This window comes from Rana temporaria, chromosome 1 (genome assembly GCF_905171775.1).
Source record: "Rana temporaria chromosome 1, aRanTem1.1, whole genome shotgun sequence".
Taxonomy (NCBI): Eukaryota; Metazoa; Chordata; class Amphibia; order Anura; family Ranidae; genus Rana; species Rana temporaria.
In genome coordinates, this window is record NC_053489.1 from 195188036 (window position 1) to 195208665 (window position 20630).

At 43.8% G+C, this 20630-nt stretch overlaps 1 protein-coding gene across 14 annotated transcripts in view; it reads right to left on the reverse strand.

The window, feature by feature from the left end:
* Nucleotides 1-20630, reverse strand: part of RIMBP2 (RIMS binding protein 2) — a 758298-nt gene that overhangs the window by 575018 nt on the left and 162650 nt on the right. For all 14 annotated transcript variants that reach the window (XM_040347437.1, XM_040347489.1, XM_040347429.1 and 11 more), the window contains exon 5: nucleotides 20374-20508. In XM_040347437.1, the coding sequence (XP_040203371.1) occupies nucleotides 20374-20508 (135 nt within the window). The remainder of the gene's footprint in view (nucleotides 1-20373; nucleotides 20509-20630) is intronic.

A 20630-nucleotide genomic window follows, 5' to 3' on the forward strand; every position in this document is an offset into this window, starting at 1 on the left:
GCACAGAAAATGGACAAAAAATACACCCCCCTAAGCTAGTAGGAGCGACAGAGCAGGTGTGTGTAATTCAGATTTATTTTTTTTATTCTGCACTGACTGTCTTTGAAATTGCCCCAGCCCCTGTTTAGATCCAATCCGGGGACAAAACCGGGGACAGACTTGGCCTGGGGACAGTGTCCTCAATCCGGGGACTGTCCCCAGAAACCGGGGATGTCTGGTCACCCTAACATACAGGGATATACAATGTAATACTGACATATAATCACACACATAGGTTGGACTTGATGGACTTTTTTCAGCATCACCTACAATGTACTGCAGAGTTAATATATGAAATGAGGCTCAGAGGGTGTGGACAGGCTACATTTTTGGCTAGGGATATGCTGCAAAAGACAATGGGGGTTATTTATGAAAGGCAAATCCACTTTGCACTACAAGTGCAAAGTACACTTTACATTGCACTGAAAGTGCAGTCGCTGTAAATCTGAGGGGAAGATCTGAAATGAGGGGAAGCTCTGCTGATTTTATCATCCAATCATGTGAAAGCTAAAATGCTGTTTTTTATTTTCCTTGCATGTCCCCCTCGGGTCTACAGCGACTGCACTTCCAAGTGCACTTTCAGTGCAATTTCAAGTGTACTTTGCACTTGTAGTTTGCACTTGTAGTGCAAAGTGGATTTGCCTTTCGTAAATAACCCCAATATGACACTGGGAACATGTTACATGGGGCTAGCAGAGATCAATGCTATTACTTGATTCAATGTTCTCACTACAGACTGCTGAGGTCTGAGGGCCACACATGATCATACACCAAAGAGCCGTACATGGCCCTCGGGCCGCAGGTCGGACGACTGGTCTGCAAAAACACGCGTGCATGAGGCAATAAAAAGTAATAGCATACGTGCAAGACAAATAATTAGGTGAAGGAAGCTATTATAATAAGCTCTTGGAAAGAGCAATGATGCGCACAAATTCATAACAACCAATCAGATTTCAACTTTGCAGTTTAGCACAGTGGAAACATTTTATGATTGGTTGCTTTGGTTTGCTGCATATCACACCCACTGCTGTTTACCATATCAAATAAAAAATAAAAAATAAAAACGATATGACAGTGAAGCAAAAGGTATAGCACGCTAATGAAGTGCCATAATTTGTAATGATAAAGTGCTGTACTGTACGTGACCTTAAGGATGTCATTTTCTCTTCCTGGACCATTAGGAATCAAGGCAGTAATGTTACAGATTGGAGGCTGTGTACAGGATGATCATTATTTATAAATATATAAATGTAATCTTTATTGTGGGCTTCATTCCAGTGCAAATAGAATCAGAAGGTCAGTCAGAAGACTTGTATGTGGTGTGTGTGTGTGTGTGTGTGTGTACAGTATATATATATATATATATATATATATATATATATATATATATATATATATATTTTGAGTATGTGATGGGAAACCTGAAGTGCAGTGTAAGTGTCAGCTGCCTAGCAACTGGAAGATCACTAGGAAATATAAAAAGAGTTTTTCCCGGAGGGATTCAAACACTGCAGTCCTCACTGGCACATACTTATTTCTCATATTCAGAATTATGGTCCCTGAGCAAGGCTGGATTGTTAAAGCCACAGGGGAAAGTATGGCCTACATAATACACTTCAATTAGGAGCAATTACATTGTTCTTTCTGACAGAGTCTAGTACAGGTAATGACCTACCTCTGCCACTAATAATGAGCTCTATTTACATATACAGACAGGTGACCTACCAGGGGACCCTGCAGATGACAATCTGCTACGAGTTTCATTAGTTCCATAGAACTAATCGGTGATCTAGAACAGGGGTCTCCAAACTTTTTATGTAGCACTACCCCCGTAGGAGCTGCTGGTTAGTTTTTGGGTCTGCCGCTACCCCACTGTTCACCATGTTAGCTCAAAGTCTAGGGTTATAGAACACGGTGGCCAGTCACTGAGTCTTTTCAATGCTTTTTGTTAAACACAACGTTAGCAGAAGAGAGATGGAGGATTAGGGGAATTCAGGTGCCTTGCGCAGATCACTGAAGAACTTGAGATCCTGGGGACAGGTACACTTGCTGTCATTGGATCTTGCTCACCCGCATAGGCCTCTCTCACCGGCCTAGCAGCCAGGATGATGCACGGACAAAAAAGAAAAGAAATCTCTGCCACAGACTTGGTAGTGATAGTAACTGTTGAACGATCCTCTGCCACAGGATTCAGTAATCCGAATTTGCCAAAGCGAACACAACTGCACAGTATAAGGAAGTCCTTTAAGCCGATCCGGCAATACTGTGAGGTGGATTGGTTAGGATGCATCCTCCAATTGAGGCATCAGGCTCCTCTCGAGATACCAGCCTTCCGCTCTGTCCTCTTCAAGATGAGTCTTACCCTGATTCCTTTAATTGCTTGGCTTCTTCCCGCAGGACAGATAGCACAGGACCACCCTCGAACCAGCAGGCCCCAAATAGCTTCTGGGCCTACCTCCAGTAACGAAGCCTCGGTCCAGCAGGCCCCTGAGGCAGAAGAGGAGCTGTCACATACCTTAGGCCAGAGTAGCAATGAAGTGAGAGTGCGAAAAAATGGCGTCCGCCCTTTAAGTACCCAGCATGCCCAGCGGTAAAACCCTCCCACTGGATAGCTTCTGGGAAAGAACACCCAATACACCTCGGCTTGTTGTACCTTCCATCACGAACCAGAAGTGACAGCGACACCTGCTTGTGACCGTGGGAAATACACCAACTCAGCCAAAGCTGGAGCAGAGGCCAATTTAGGCATAAACTTTTTATCTGAACTGAATACAGTTCAGATATCCAACTAAATTTAGAAAATAGCGCCTGGTCAACAGGAGGAGGGCACTACATTTAAACAGGGGGCCAGTTTACTGTAATGCAGACTTTAGAGGGGCCAGAAAAGGTCCTGACGTCAGCGGGAAAAAACAATGACCCATCTTTGGTGTCAGTGGGAGGAATTGTGCCCTGTCATTGGGCTCAATTGTTGGCGTCATTGGGAGTAATTCTGCCCGCTCGTTGGTGTCCTTAGGAAGAATTCTGCCCCATTGTTGGTGTCAGTGGGAGGAATTTTGCCCACTCGCTGGTGTCATTAGGAGGAATTCTGCCCCATCGTTGGTGTCAGTGGGAGGAGTTGTCCCCTATTGATGGTGTCAGTGGGTGAATTGTACCCCATCATTGGTGTCATTGGGCCCAATTGTTCGTGTCATTGGGAGGAATTGTGCCCCATATTTGGTGCCATGGGGAGAAATTGTGTCCCTTCACTGGTCTCAGTGGTTGAAATAGTGCACCAATGGCCAGATAAAAGCAAACAAAGGGCCGCATCTGTCCCCCAGGCCGCAGTTTGAAGACCACTGATCTAGAACCTAGGCTTGATCCTTACCTCTCTATACTGATGTTTTGCTGCCATGCAGTTAGGAAACACAAGTGTTTACCTTGTCACAACCGAGGGCAGTCAACTAATGCCTCATTCCTTTGGAAATGGTGTTGTGTGACAGGAGCCATGTGCTGGGCTTTATGTCCTACACATTTACACCTAACAATGTGTTGAAAAAGCACATGCACTCTTTAACCCAATCTGGCCCTAACATATGATGGTGCTCTAGGTCTATAAGGGTACTATGGACATGGGATCCTCGCTAAGGTACTAACTGAATCTGGCCAATCTATTAGCACACCCTGGGTCTGGCCTAACCAGCGCCTACCATGAAGTCCATCCCATACCAGCTGCTGACCTTATGGCAATGGACCCCAATTTCAGCCTTACCCACAATACCCAGTACCATCTGTTTCCAAGGACATCCCCATCTTGAGGTTAGGATAGGGTGACCAGATGTCCCTGGGAAACCATTCTGCCTGATTTCATCCCCGGTTAAAATAATTTGTTCCCAAATTCTTTCCAGCTTTAATAATGGTACCCAGCCTGGGTGGCTGCAAGGTAATCAATCTTAGCAACATTTCTGTGATTTACATGGAGCAAGAGAGAGGGGTGTGTCTGCTCCCTGCTGTGACCAGGGTTATAAATGATGTCACATGCTGATATTACTTGGACCTCCCAGTCCCTCTCTGAGCATGTGCACACTTTTGTGTGGGATGTAAGGATGTGAATTATTTGACACTTTGCCCTTGCTTGTGATGGTGACCTTCAGTGTACACCTGGGACTCCATCATTGACCCAGAGACAAGTCAGCTCAGGTGTTTGTACCAGGGTGGATTTGATTTACCGTATTTATCGGCGTATACCGTGCACTTTTTTGCCCTAAAATCAGAGCAAAATCGTGGGTGCGCGATGTACGCCGATACCCGCTTCCCGCGCCGAGTTTGAACTACTGCCCTGGCATATACCGAGCAAAGTACACTCGTGTATGGTCGGGCAGGCTCGGCTCCTCTCGCAGTCACGTCCTGGACGTACAGGACGTGACCGCGAGAGGAGCCGAGCCTGCCCGACTATACACGAGTATGCTGCGCTCGGTATATGCCGGCGCAGTAGTTCAAACTCAGCGCGGGAAGCGGGGATCGAGCGGGGAGGACACCGCAGAAGGACGCCGGACCCGACGAGGAGGACACCACCGAAGCCGCAGACGGACGACGGACCCGACGAGGCCGCCGATGGACACCGCGCAAGACACCAAAACTGTAAGTACTAAAATGTTTTTTTACAGGAATGCGGGTCCACTTTAGGGGTGCGCGCTATACGCCGGAGCGCGCAATACCCCGATAAATACGGTAAATCAAGTCGATTTAAATCATGATATTTAAAGAGGAACTGTAATTTCTGTTCCGCAGCAGATTCTACAGTCCCATTCACTTTAACCACTTAAGACCCGGACCATTATGCAGGTAAAGGACCTGGCCCCTTTTTGCGATTCAGCACTGCGTCGCTTTAACTGACAATTGCGCGGTCGTGCGACGTGGCTTCCAAACAAAATTGGTGTCCTTTTTTTCCCACAAATAGAGCTTTCTTTTGGTGGTATTTGATCACCTCTGTGGTTTTTATTTTTTGCGCTATAAACAAAAATAGAGCGACAATTTTGAATTTTTTTTTTATATTTTTAACGTTTTGCGATAATAAATCACTTCCCCCACAAGAGACTCACTGGGGTTGATTTACTAAAGGCAAATCCACTTTGCACTACGGCAAGTGCACTGGGAAGTGCAGTCGCTGTAGATCTGAGGGGAAGATCTGAAATGAGGGGAAGCTCTGCTGATTTTATCATCCAATCATGTGTAAGCTAAAATTCTGTTTTTTATTTTCCTTGCATATCCCCCTCAGATCTACAGCAACTGCACTTCCAAGTGCACTTGTAGTGCAAAGTGAATTTGCCTTTAGTAAATAAACCCCACAGTGCTTTAGCAAATAAAATACAGTATCATCCATTTAAGGTTTATATCTACTATAACTAATTCATTAGCTGTTAGTGTGGCTAATTAGGGAACGGGAGTGTCCATGTAGTTTCCTGATTTTGCCACAAAGTGTTGTCATAGTTATGAGAGTAGGTTCAGGCATGACTCCATGTAGTGAATAGTTAGTGAAGACACAAGAGGCTCCCAAAGTAGTAGTGGATTGTGATCCTGGGTAGTGCCAGCTTTGCTTATGCCGGTGCGAAAAATCTTAGGTAGTTAGGGGGGTCATATATAAATAGTTCTGGTGGGAATCCATCATTGATCATCATTAGAAACATCTGGAGCAAATCAAGGAAAAAGTCAGTGGGGTTGATTTACTAAAGATAAATAGACTGAGTACTTTGCAAGTGCAGTTGCCCCAGAGAGTAAATGAGCAGAAGCTCTGACCTCCATCATCCAATCATATGCAAGCAAAAATGCTTTTTTTATTTTCTTCTTTAGTTCCTTGCATGTGATTGGGTATTCTTTGCAAAGTTAAGCTTTACCTCATTTACCAAGCCCTGGAGCAACTGCACTTGGAGAGTGCACAGTCTATTTGAGTTTAGTAAATCAACCCCTTAGTGATTTCAGTGAAACATGGAAAATCTGTTTTTATAGGAAGCAGTCTTATTTAACCGATTGAGGACCGCCGCACGACGATATATGTCGGTAAAATGGTACGTCCCCTTTAAGATCCCAGCGGCGCACTCGCGACTCGGTCCTCTTCTCTGCGACCGTCCCCGCGGGAACAGCGGACCCGATCGCCGTTGGTGTCCCACGATCAGGTCAGAGAGAGGAAGAACGGGGAGAGGCAAGTGTAAAAAAACCTCTCCCCGTGCTTCCTAGTAAGCCTGTCACTGATCAGTGACATCACACGCCCAGCCACGCCCCCCCCAGTAAGAATCACTCCTTTAGGGCACACTTAACCCCTACAGCGCCCCCTCCTGGTTAACCCCTTCACTGCCAATTTTTACAGTAACCAGTGCATTTTTATAGCACTGTTCGCTGTAAAAATGACAATGGTCCCAAAATAGTGTCAAAAGTGTCTGATGTGTCCGCCATAATGTCACAGTCGCGATAAAAATCGATGATCGCCACCATTATTAGAAAAAAAATTATTAATAAAAATGCAATAAAACTATCCCCTATTTGGGAGATGCTATAAATTTTGCCCAAACCAATCAATAAACGCTTATTGCGATTTGTTTTACCAAAAATATGTAGAAGAATACGTATCGGCCTAAACTGAGGAATTTTTTTTTTTTTTTTTTATCGTTTTTGGTTCTCAAGGTTGGAGGCATTCACAAGGAGTTGTATGACACAGTGTGGATTCTTAAGAGATGTATGGAGACATCTCTATGGAGCATTTAATAATTATTTCTGCATGGAGGTTATGATTGATGTCTGCTTTTGAACTTTCGAAATCAGAATTTATCACCATGTGTGTTTTAATTGTGAACATTGTTACAACTACTGCTTTTGAAGGTTAAAATTCATACAATCTCCATATAACCCTAACAATTACCACTAACTCTACTAGTAACCCTAACTCTAATGGCGTGTACACACGATCGTTTTTCGGGTTCTAAAAAATCATGTTTTTTAGGGTCTAGAAAAAACAAATAGGTAGATTCAGTAAGAGTTAGGCCGGCTTATCAGTAGATAAGCCGACCTAACTCAGAATCTACGCCGCCTTATGTTTAAGTGTATGCTAAAACAGAGATACGCTTAAACATATCTAAGATACGACGGCTTGCGCCGTCCTATCTTAGATTGCAATATTTCGGATGGCCGCTAGGTGGCGCTTCCATTGCGGCCGGCGTAGAATATGTAAATGTGTAGATACGCCGATTCACGAACGTACGCCCGGCCGACGCAGTACTTTTACGCCGTTTACGTTAGAGTTAGGCCGCCTAAAGTTAGAGCTTAGCCCTACATGGAATAGTAAAGTTAAGTATGGCCGCTGTTTCCGCGTCAAAATTTTTACGTCGTTTACGTCCACGTCAAAATCAATAGGCCCGTGCGGCGTACTTAGCCGCAATGCACACTGGGAAATGTAGGCGCCCGGCGCATGCGCAGTAAGAAAAAACGTCAAAAACGTAGGGTCAAGCCTTATTAACATAAAACACGCCCCCCTTACACACATTTGAATTCGGCGTCCTTACGCCCGCCCGCTTTAGGCTACGCCGCCGTAACATAGCAGGCAAGTACATTGTGAATCATGTACTTGCCTCGCTAACTTATGGCGGCGTAGCTTTAATGCCTTAAGCTACGCAGCCGCAAAGTTGCGGCAACGTACCTGAATCTAGGTAAATGTTTTTTTCAACCCGATCATTAAAACGGTCTTGCCTACGCACGAATTAGAACCCAAAAAATGCTCTGAAGCCCACACACGATGGATTTTAATGACATAAAAAAAAACTAAATTTTTTAGAACCCAAAAAACGATTGTGTGTACGTGGCATAACTCTAGCCCTTAACCCTAATCCTAACATTTAACCCTAGCCCTTAACCCAAACATTTAACCCTAGCCCTTAACTATAACCCTAACATGCGACATTGGACATATAAAGGTTCCTGCATTACTTTAATGCGACTTTAATGCTACTTGAGTGCCAGAGAGTGTAAAGTCACATCTAAGTTGTATCAAAACCCCACTCTATGAACAGAATTGTCATACTTTCCTATTGGCGAAAAAAAAACCAAGATGCAAAACACAAAAAAAGTATCAAAAATGCAAAACTTGTGTATTTGGTGTGGGTCCATTGAAGTCTATTACACGTAACACGCAATCTTCTGCGGGAAAAAAATCCCTGAACCTTTCCAAAAAAAGGCACCGGCTCACAATGCACATATGTGAACTAGATCCATAGGAAACCATGTTAAATGGATTGTAGTGTGTTTAGTTTAGTAGTGTAGTGAAAAACGTATTAAAAAACACATAGGTGGGAACCTAGCCTAATTTAGAAATATCTGTTCTTTATTAGGTTTGTACATTTTGGTGTCTTTTTAATTATTTTTTGTCTGTCTACATTTAAAACGGGAGCATCAATGTTAAAATATAAACTTATTTGAAAACCGTCTTTTCTCACTTGTGTGTTTTTCAGGGTGATTAGGTAAAGAGGGAAGACCGCTCTTAGTGTGCATTCACACCTGAGCGTTTTGTAGCCTGAAGCCTAAAGCTCCAAAACGCTAGAGGGGAAAAAATACATTATTCTCTATGGAGATGGTTCACATCTCCACTCCAATACGTCTGAAGCCGAATGCCTGAAGCTCAAACAAGTTCTGGACCCTTTTTTGTTGCGCAAATCGGGCTGATTTGGGCGTTTTTGAACGTTTGTATTCCCATAGAAACAGAATGGAAATGCTCGATTCAAGCGCCTAGCGCGACAACGACCGTTTCTACGGGCGTTTTGTCGCTTTAAACTGTTCTGTGAAATAGAATATTCACCCAGGAAGAAGATAAAAAAAATCTAAAAACATAGCAACAAATGATGAAAGAGATGAGCATTTTTCCTATTGGCTAAAATAAAAAAGCAACGAAGCTCAAAAACGTCGGACAACGCTGAATGCAAACGCGCGAATACGTGTGAATACGCGCGACAAAACGCCGGAAAAAACGACCGAAAACGCTACGCTCAGGTGTGAATGCAGCCTTAGTGGTCATTGTAACAAGTGTCCCCATCACTTACTTTCATTTTAGTGACCAGGACAATTGTGAGTGAATCACAAAGACAGCAAATGGAGACCTGACAATGGCTCTAACCTCTCACCATTCTACCCAAATTTAAAAAGCTTTACCTTAGTTATTACTTTTATTCTAACTGGGGTTTAGAATTGTTGTGTCATCTTCTTGAAAAAAAAAAAAAAACTACTTATACAAAACTTGTTAAACCCTCCCCCTTTCCTCTGCCATTATTTGAACTTTTTTTTTTCCTGGGATAGGGTAACCTTTTCTGGCAGTCTAGGTGAGAAAAGCAGAATCTTTGTCTGTACACCACCTGTTCACTACTTCTTTTGTGAGTACATATGCTATAAATAATTGATGATATTACGTTATGTGGGGGTCCGTTTTCTTCTGGATGGTATCAGATGTTATGACCTATTACCAACAGATGATCAGGGGGGGTGCTACCACTAGGCAAACTGGGAAGCTGCCTAGGGCACCCTGCTACCGAGCGCACCCAGCCACTGGTGTTCCTACTCTCTTCTCTCTGCATCAAGCAACTAAGCCTCAGCATCAGCAGGCAGCCGCTGCTCCATTCACTGATATTGTCAGAGGCGCAGCAGTGGCAGAGGACTGTGTCTGTGTCCTGACTCCCGAATGAATGGAAGCAAGCAAACGTTCATTGATGGGCACTGGTAGGATGCATTTGATGGGCGCTGGTGAGGATGCATTGATGGGCGCTGGTGAGGCTGCATTTGATGGGCCATTCATTAAAAAGTTGGGTTTTTCTTGGGCAGGGGAAAGGGGGTGGAGTCAGGGGGGTATCCAAGGGGGGAGGGCGGCAAAATGAGGTTCCGTCTAGGCTAGGGTGTCAAAATTCCTTGCACCAGCCCTGGAGATGATTTTTCCATTTCTGGAGAGGAAACAGTGAGAACCATTGGTGGCTCATTACCTTCAACTTACCCAGGCTTGGAACAGTGCTTCTGACCTCCTATTACCTAGAGGTCTTATTATCTGGCAAGAGGCAAGCCATTCTTAATGGTGGAGGAGCACATATTACTTCTTTTGGCACTGGTTGCTGGGGGAACTTTGGAAGTGGCATCTGCACATCTTTGAACTTTTTATGCACTCAATATTAGCTTTATGGATATATTGTTGATTATATAGGAACACAAAGACATGTTTAAAGCGGAGGTTCACCCTACAAACATTTTTTTAACATTACATTGTGCTCACTACCACAAATTTGACAGTATGCTCATATTTTATTTTTTTATTTTTGCTGTACATACCTTCCTATAGCTATTTCCCCCCCCCCCCCCCGCCTTCCGGGTAGTGAATCCCGCGGGAGTGGGCGTTCCTATGCAGAGGCTAAGTGATTGACGTGATGACAAAAACTTCCCCCCCGCGCATAAGGCGCGTCACCAGTTTCCGAAAGAAGCCGAACGTCGGTGCGCAGGCGCCGTATAGCGTCGTATAGAGCCGACTCGCAGTTCGGCTTCTTTCGGAAACTGGTTGGCGCGCCTTATGCGCCGGGGGGAAGTTTTTGTCATCACGTCAATCACTTAGCCTCTGCATAGGAACGCCCACTCCAGTTCGTAGACTGAGGACACTGTCCCCAGACCACGTCTGTTCCTGTTTTGTCCCCGGATTCAAGCATTCAGCAGTGTGACCATCCATCCCGCACAGCCAGGGATTGGTGGGCAAGCCAATGACAGTGAGTGGAGCTGTCGAATCGCAGATCTAATGTCATGGATGGGTGGGGCTGATATGCGGAGCTCCGCCTCTTTTGCCACATCCGTACAAACAGCCAGAGTTTATACATTTGTGGGCGGGGAAGAAGGTGGGAGGGGGCAGGATCGATTGTAACTACTGTATGTGCAACCATAGCGGTGTATAATAAACCTGAATGAGGTTTTTAATGATTCAGGTTTATTATACACCACTGTAGGTGCTCATACAGTAGTTAAAATTGATCCTGCATGCTGCTAATCAAGATTTTGGAAGATACAGTAAGTGTGCTATGTTTATTAATTAATTGGTGCCTTTGCAGATTAATGCATTCCTGAACTTTGCAGGCTATATGAAACGCATTCCTGTACCTTGCACTCCTGAGTCCGGCACTCTGTACAACTCACTCCTGAGCCCTGCACTCTGTACAACGCACTCCTGAGCCCTGCACTCTGCACGACGCACTCCTGAGTCTGGCACTCTGCACGACGCACTCCTGAGTCCGGCACTCTGCACGACACACTCCTGAGTCCAGCACTCTGCATGACGCACTCCTGAGCCCTGCACTCTGTTCAACGCATTCCTGAACTTTGCACTCTGTATGAAGGTGTGTGCTGCTGCCTAAATTATGTTGGTAAGGAGCTAAGCACTGAAGCTAACATAGAGGTATTCTAATTTTCTAGTCTTTTGTGGTGTGTTTACAGCTCATTTAAAAGAATGGCCTGCCTTAATGCAATGTATGTTAATGTGTGATATAATGTGCGTTAACATGACTGGGTTAGCACACCACACTGGACCACACAGATGCACCACGCATTCCTGAACTTTGCACTGTGTATGAAACACATTCCTGTACCTTGCACTCTCTACAATGCAGTCCTGAGCCCTGGAGTCTGTACAATGCACTCCTGAGCCCTGCACTCTGTACAACGCACTCCTGAGCCCTGCACTCTGTACAATGCATTACTGAACTTTGCACTCTGTATAAAGTGCAATCCTGAACCTTGCACTCTGTACAACGCACTCCTGAGCCCTGCACTCTGTACAACGCACTCCTGAGCCCATGCAACAATGAATAATGCACCCTGCACGTAGCATCCTCCTGTAACCCTGCGCGTTGCATCCTCCTGCACGTAGCATCCTCCTTCACCCTGCACATAGCATCCTCCTTCTCCCTGCACATAGCATCCTCCTGCTCCCTGCACGTAGCACAAGCATAAAGGGGCACACTGACCACCAATATGCAGGGTTACCAGTATACAGAGGACACACAAATCAAGTAAAAAAAGTACCATACAACTAAAAAAATCTCAAAAGCAATAAAAGAATCTTGTTGATTGGTTCCCTGATCTAACATGAATTAATAAAAAGCAAAACATGCAGCGTTGCCCTATACTTTGTCTATAAAATTTTTCAAATGGACTTATAAGTGCAATGGTAAAACCTATAAAAGAATATCCAGTGCAAATCAACCAATGTACATCTCTGTTGTTATTATTGTATGTAGGGGGTTTCTCCATTATTTGCACATTGAAGCTCTGCAATTTCTCAAAATATTTTTGCAGAGGGGGTGACACCATCCTTACTATATTGCAATACATTGGTTGATTTGCACTGGATATTTATTTATAGGTTTTACCATGTTACTTATAAGTCCATTTGTAGAATTGTATAAAGGAAGTGTAAGGTTGTGCTGCATTTTTGGGCTTTTTATTGGTATACAGAGGCTAGGACATACTGAACACCATTGAAGAAACCTGCACTTGATGGCCGCATCCACTTTTTGGTCATGCCACAGGTGTGCGGCAGCAGCGGTGCGCTTTGCGCAATAGATTAGCACCCTCACTTTTACCTTGAGCACCACCAAAAAAATGTATCTAAAGCTGCCCCTGCCCGGATTGTATTCAAATTTTCCCTCCAAGTTTTTTCTCTATCTTATCTTCTTAATATTTGGTTTCTCCAAAAATTCTAAGAAGTATCATCTTTTTTTTTGTCCCATTTGCGAAATGTGAAATAATGTATATATCATATAATCATTGCATAAACACATACCACATACACTGCATATATCATTTGAGCAAAATATGCATATAAAATAATTTACTATTTGCCAATAAAATAAAAAAATATGTTCTTGGATTTAATTTAAAAAATCTGGTCATCTTATTCTAGGTCTCACCTCACTTTCTTTCCTACTTTGTGGTGGTAGAATGTTGGGCTTATCATCTGAGCTATCTATCTGATAGCCAGGTAGGAGATTTGCCAAATGAGTTAACCACTTAACCACCAGCCGCCGTCATATAACGGCGGCAAGGTGGTTGCTTAACTGGGGGTCGCCGTTATTTAACGGCGCCCAGCAGAAGCAGTAATGCGCGCCGCCTCGGGCGCGCACACAGAAAATTCTGTGCGCGCCGGGTCTATGAGACCCGGCGCTACACAGATCACGGTAACTGACCGACAACAGCGGTCTTTTACCATGTGATCGCGCCGTCCAATGACGGAGCGATCACAGGTAAACAAACCGGCGTCATTTGATGACGCCGGTTCCTCCCTCCTCTCGCTGTACCGATCGGTACAGTGTGAGAGGAGAGCGCGGATGGCAGCAGCAGTCACAGATCCATCCATCCCTGCTCAGCCATCGCTGCATTAACCCCTGCAATACTCTGCCTTCCCTGCGCAATACTCTGCAATGCTCTGCCTTCCCTGCGCAATTACTCTGCAATACCCCCTGCGCAATTACTCTGCAATACCCCCTGCGCAATACTCTGCAATACCCCCGCGCAATACTCTGCAAAACCCCCGCGCAATACTCTGCAAAACCCCCGCGCAATACTCTGCAAAACCCCCGCGCAATACTCTGCAAAACCCCCGCGCAATACTCTGCAAAACCCCCGCGCAATACTCTGCAAAACCCCCGCGCAATACTCTGCAAAACCCCCGCGCAATACTCTGCAATACCCCCGCGCAATACTCTGCAATACCCCCGCGCAATACTCTGCAATACCCCCGCACCAATACTCTGCAATACCCCCGCACCAATACTCTGCAAAACCCCCGCACCAATACTCTGCAATACCCCCGCACCAATACTTTGCAATACCCCGGCCAATACTTTGCAATACCCCGGCCAATACTTTGCAATACCCCGGCCAATACTCTGCAATACCCAGAAAATACTCTGGGGAAAAAAATGTGTTTTAACCACTTCCCGCCCACGTCATATGAGGTCCTTGACTTTGTGCAGGGATATCTAAATGATGCCTGCAGCTACAGGCATCATTCAGATATCATTTTTTTCATCCGGCGATTCTCTACACCATAAGAACGATCATGGCGGCTGTTCCGCCTCTTGATCGTTCTTACGGGAGGCAAAAAGGGACGTCCCCACTCCCTTCGCCCTCCGGTGCTTCTTCTGACTCACCGCTGCGATCGAAGCCAGGATCGTTTTTTTTTTTGTTTTTTTTCAGGCTTCCCAGCCTAGAGGTGAGATGTGGGGTCTTATTGACCCCATATCTCACTGTAAAGAGGACCTGTCATGCTATATTCCTATTACAAGGGATGTTTCCATTCCTTGTAATTGGAATAAAAGTGATCAAAACATTTATTTTTGGGGAAAAACATGTCAAACTAAAATAAATAAAGTAAAATGAACAATAAAAATAAAAAATAAATATTTAAAGCGCCCCTGTTCCCGCGTGCTCGTATACAGAAGCGAATGTGTACGTAAGTCCCGCCCACATATGAAAACGGTGTTCAAACCACACATGTGGGGTATCGCTGCGAACGTTAGAGCGAGAGCAATCATTTTGGCCCCAGACCTCCTCTGTAACTAAAAACATGTAACCAGTAAAAACATTTAAAACGTCACCTATGGGGATTTTTAAGTAGCGAAGTTTGGCGCCATTCCAAAAGCGTGTGCAATATTGAAGGGTGACATGTTGGGTATCTATTTACTCGGCGTAACTTCATCTTTCATATTATGCAAAAACATTGGGCTAACTTTAATGTTTTTTTTTTTTAAAAGCACAAAACTGTTTTATTTCCCAAAAAAATGCGTTCGAAAAATTGCTGTGCAAATACCATGCGCGATAAAAAGTTGCAACGACCGCCATTGTATTCTCTAGGGTCTTTGCTAAAAAAGCATATATAATGTTTTGGGATTCTATGTAATTTTCTAGCAAATAAATTATGATTTTTCCATGTAGGAGAGGAATGTCAGAATTGGCCTGGGTGTTCCAGAACGCCTAATGGTGCTCCCTGCATGTCGGGCCTCTGTATGTGGCCACGCTGTGTAAAAGTCTCACACATTTGGTATCGGCATACTCGGGAGGAATAGCAGAATGTGTTTTGGGGTGTAATTTGTGGTATGCATATGCTGTGTGTGAGAAATAACCCGCTAATATGAAACTTTTGTGGAAAAAAAAAAAAAAAAAAAAAAAAACACCTTGATTTTGCAAAGAATTGTGGGAAAAAATGACAACTTCAAAAAACTCACCATGCCTCTTTCTAAATACCTTGGAATGTCTTCTTTCCAAAAAGGGGTCATTTAGGGGGTATTTGTACTTTTCTGGCATGTTAGGGTCTCAAGAAATGAGATAGGCCGTCAGTACTTCAGATGTGATCAAATTGATCAATTTTCAGTAATTGGTACCATAGCTTGTAGACCTTATAACTTTCACCCAGACTAAATAATATCCAAATTATTTTTTTTTTTAACCAAAGATATGTAGCAGTATACATTTTAGGCCAAATTTATGAAGAAAAATTCATTTTTTGCAAAATGTTATAATAGAAATTAAGAAAAATTCATTTTTTTACAAAATTTTCATTCTTTTTTCATTTATAGCGAAAAAAATAAAAACCGCAGAGGTGATCAAATACCACCAAAAGAAAGCTCTATTTGTGGGAAAAAAAGGACAAAAATTTCATTTGGTTACAGTGTTGTATGACTGAGTTATTGTCATTCAAAATGTGAGAGCACCGAAAGCTGAAAATTGGTCTGGTTATTAAGTGGGTTTAAGTGCCCAGTTGTCAAGTGGTTAAAGTAGTTTGATTGATTCAGGGTCTTGTTGACATAAATTACCTTGAGGCTCGGTTTACACTACACTGCCGCTCACAGCAGGGGTCCAGTGCGTCCTCGTTCACAGTTTCAGGTCTGATTTCAGTCCAAATTTTGGGCTGAATTCAGACCTGAAACGGACCAAAAGACGCAAATTCGCACCGGAGCCGCATCAGAGATATGTGAACTGGCTCCATAGAGCCACAATCTCCTACTATTTTGAATTGGATGCAGGGTATCCCACATCCAATTCGCAATAGTGTGAACCCAGCCTTAAGCCTCGTACACACGATCCGATTGTTGTCAGGGGATTCTCTGATGACAGACTGTTGGCCTAAAATCCGACCGTTAGTATGCTCCTTCAGACAATTGTTGTCCAACTTTCGTTGGATGGCAGGCTAGTACATTTTCGGCAGACAACGATCTGATGTCAGATTTTCGTATTGTCTGCACAAAAGTCTGTCACACAAAAGTCCAAAATACAAACACGCATGCTCGGAATCAATGCTCACCAAACACGACATTAGCAGAAGGTGCCCAAAGGGTGGCGCTCAAGAGCTGAAATTCCACATAGTACGTCACTACGTTTGTGTTTGTTGGCCGACAGTTTTGTGCCGTTAGTATGCAAGACAAGATCCAGGCACACGCCCTTGTAACAAAAGTCTGACGCTCTGTTGGCCAACAATCCGATCGTGTGTACCAGGCTTTACTGTGCTGAAGAAGCCCAGTAGGCTAAAACAATGTTATTCTGAAGTTAGTGTTCCAGAAAGGTAAGTAATGTTTAAAAATTCAGCCAGAAGGGCATTAAATCACTGGCTTTCCATGTAAAAATTTAATTTGCCTACACGTCCCTCATTATTTGCAAAACTCTGTTTCTTTTAATGGCATCTGAGGAGGCATTGAACTAGGTAGGTGAATGGTTTTGATGATAAGGGGGGTAGGGGGTTTGATAAACAGATATGGCAATTTTGATGGGGCTGCAAAGGGAGAGTTTGATATTGTTTGAAGGGATAGGACTTTATGGGGACATGGAATAGGCAGTACGATATAGAGGAACAGGGAAGGCAGGACATGTGAGGGCAGCAATGTAAATGAAGGGCAGCTCTGTGTTGACCACATACATTTTTTCTTATAGATACTGCTTCTGTTATTTTGTCTATCCATGTAAAAATCTCATTGTATTAAAACCACACATGTCTGACCACCCAGTCAAAAAACTATTTTGGGGAGAACACTGTAATTTCCTCCCCCACGTGCCCCTTCCCCTGACTTCTCCATCAAGATCAATGGCACATCTATCAGTCCGTCCCCACATGCCAGGGTGCTAGGGGTAACCTTAGACTCGGAACTGTCCTTTCAGGCCCACATCCAATCCCTGTCCAAATCATCCTGCCTTAGCCTCTGCAACATTTGCAGAATACGTCCCTTTTTAACTAATGACACCACCAAGCTTCTAATTCACTCCCTGGTCATCTCTTGCCTGGACTACTGCAACTCCCCCCTCATTGGATTACCTTTAAATAGACTATCCCCCCTTCAGTCCTTCATGAATGCCGCTGCCAGACTCATCCACCTTACCAACCATTCAGTGTCCTCCACCCCTGTCTGCCAATCCCTCCACTGGCTTCCACTCACCCAACGAATAAAATTCAAAGTACTAACAATAATTCACAAAGCCATACACAACTCTGCCCCCAGCTACATCACTAACCTAGTCCCAAAATACCAACCAAGCCGCTCTCTTCGGTCCTCCCAAGACCTACTGCTCTCTAGCCCCCTTGTCACCTCCTCCCATGCTCGCCTCCAGGATTTCTCCAGAGCTTCTCCTATCCTTTGGAACCCCCTAGCCCAATCTGTCCAACTGTCCTCTAATCTATCCATATTTAGACGATCCCTGAAAACTCTTCTCTTTAAAGAAGCCTACCCTGCTTCTAAGTAACACTGTTTTGCATCCTCCATCAGCTCATCCCCCACAGATATTACCTTTTGTATCCATTGACCCTCCCTTTTTAGATTGTAAGCTCTAATGAGCAGGGCCCTCTGATTCCTCTTATACCAAATTGTAATGTCTGCCTTTTATTTTGTTAAGCGCTGTGTAAACTGTTGGCGCTATATAAAACCTGTATAATATAATAATAATAATAATTGCTCTATTTTACTACTCTTATATACATGCAATTCCCAGTGAGCATTGCCTAAACACTCCCTATTCAGAACTTCAGTGTGGACATTATTAACCACTGAAGGACCGCCGCACGACTATATACATCGACAGAATGGCACGGCTGGGCACATGGACGTATATATACGTCCTCTTTAAGAGCCCAGCCGTGGGTTGCGAGCGTGCCACCCGGTTCGAAGCTCCTTGACCGCGGCCGCGAAACCCGTGGACCCGATCGCCGTGGGTGTCACGCGATCGGGTCACAGGAGCTGAAGAATGGGGAGAGGTGCGTGTAAACAAACCTTCCCCGTTCTTCTCTGTGGCAGTGTCAGTGATCGTCTGTTCCCTGATATAGGGAACGACGATCACTGACGTCACACGTCCAGCCCCGCCCCCCTACAGTAAGAAACACACATTAGGTCACACTTAACCCCTACAGCGTCCCCCTAGTGGTAAACCCCTTCACTGCCAGTGTCCTTTTCACAGTAATCAGTGCATTTTTATAGCACTTTTCGCTGTGAAAATGACAATGGTCCCAAAAATGTGTCAAAGGTGTCTGATGTGTCCGCCATAATGTCGCAGTCACGAAAAAATCGATGATCGCCGCCATTAGTAGTAAAAATGCCATAAAACTATTCCCTTTTTTTATAAACGTAATACATTTTGCGCAAACCAATCGATAAACGCTTATTGCGATATTTTTTTACCAAAAATAGGTAGAAGAATACGTATCAGCCTAAACTGAGGAAAAAAAATGTTTTATATCTTTTTTGGGGATATTTTTTTCAAAATTGTCGCTCTATTTTTGTTTATAACGCAAAAAATAAAAACTGCAGGAGGTGATCAAATGCCACCAAAAGAAAGCTCTATTCGTGAGAAAAAGGGACGTCAATTATGTTTGGGAGCCACGACCGCGCAATTGTCAGTTAGGCTGCATTCACACCTGAGCGTCAGTCGTTCGGTCGTTTTTTCAGGCGTTTTTTTTTCCTGGTGTTTTGTCGCGCGTATTCATGCTTATTTGCGCGTTTGCCTACAGCGTCGTCCGACGTTTTTGTACTTAGACGTTTTCTATTTTAGCCAATAGGAAAAATTATCATCTTTTCATCACTTGTTGCTATGTTGGTAGATTTTTTTAATCTTCTGCCTGGGTGAAAAGTTCTATTGATAAAGCGACGAAACGCCCGTAGCAAACGCTCGTTGTCGCGCAAGTCGCTTGAATCGAAATACGCCCAAACCACCCGATACGCGCGACAAAAAAGGGTCCGGAACTTGTTTGAGCTTCAGTCGTTCGGCGTCAGGCGTATCGGCGTTCAGATGTGAACCATCTCCATAGGGTATAATGTATTTTCTCCCCTCTAGCGTATTTGAGCGTCGCGCTTCAGGCGACAAAACGCTCAGGTGTGAATGCAGCCTTAAAGCAACGCAGTGCCGAATCGCAAAAAGGGGCAAGGTCCTTAACCTGCATAATGGTCCGAGTCTTAACCGGTTAATAACAGTACAATAGATTTGTGAATCTGTAATTCATTGTCTGGATGGTAACAAAATGGAGATGGGAGGAGGCGAGTCAACATTTTCTCTTCTCAATGATAATAATAACTATGGTTGAACACAAACAGAAAGGATCTTAAAAACATGGAGGAAAGCTCCGAAGTCTGTAAAGTATCCTTAGCATGCCGCTACAACCTTTTAATGTTACTTTATGGGAGACTGGTCAAGGCTAATTAATTATGTGCATTGTTTGTGGTCACAGCTGCTATAAATCTAAGAAGGATATGAAGCCTTTTCTTGCCAGTGCAGAAGCCGAGTATGAACACAGTGTGCTGACTGTAATATTCCTATAAAAATGCAAATCCATTCATTGAAAATTAAAATACATCAACAATGAGAAAGGAAGACAACTATAAATACATTAGACATTGAGTCTACCATAGGAGACACAGAAAAGGAGAAGTGATGCATCCATGCCATTACATCATCACATCGGTGAATGTCCTCCATTCCAACTGTCAGTAATTAATTAATATGATCTAGAGCTGAAAATAAGTAAGGTAGAGTAGATCTCTCACAGAGATGTTAATAACCTAGAATATAAGCAATCACAGTGCAATTTATTCTAGCTGTAGATCAAACTTCGTATTCCCTCTGAGACCATTGTTAGCAATCCTGATATATGGATGCAATAAATTGTACACCTAAAGCAATATAAATTATTGTGACATGAATGTCAAAGTCAGCAGAACTGTTTACTATTGGTACGCACATGCATTATAATGCTTGCAAGAAAGATCTGAGAGCTTGCACGCATATTTTTTCCTCTATTATGTGATGGATGCCACATATGCTGGTCTTTACCTTGTTCGTGGATAAGATGCAGGGTGGTCCACCACTGGAGATAAATGACAGTTGTCTCTGCAGCCACAGCAGCTCCTTCTGGGACTGTTTAAGCAAATGCTCTATATCACTTGGCTTTTGGCCCATTAGACCCTCCTGCATTGAGAAAAAGAAAGGGAAAAATAAAATAAAAAAGATAAATATATGTAAATTAATTGCGTTACCAGTGCAAACAATACAGTGAGTGCAGAATTATTAGGCAAATGAGTATTTTGACC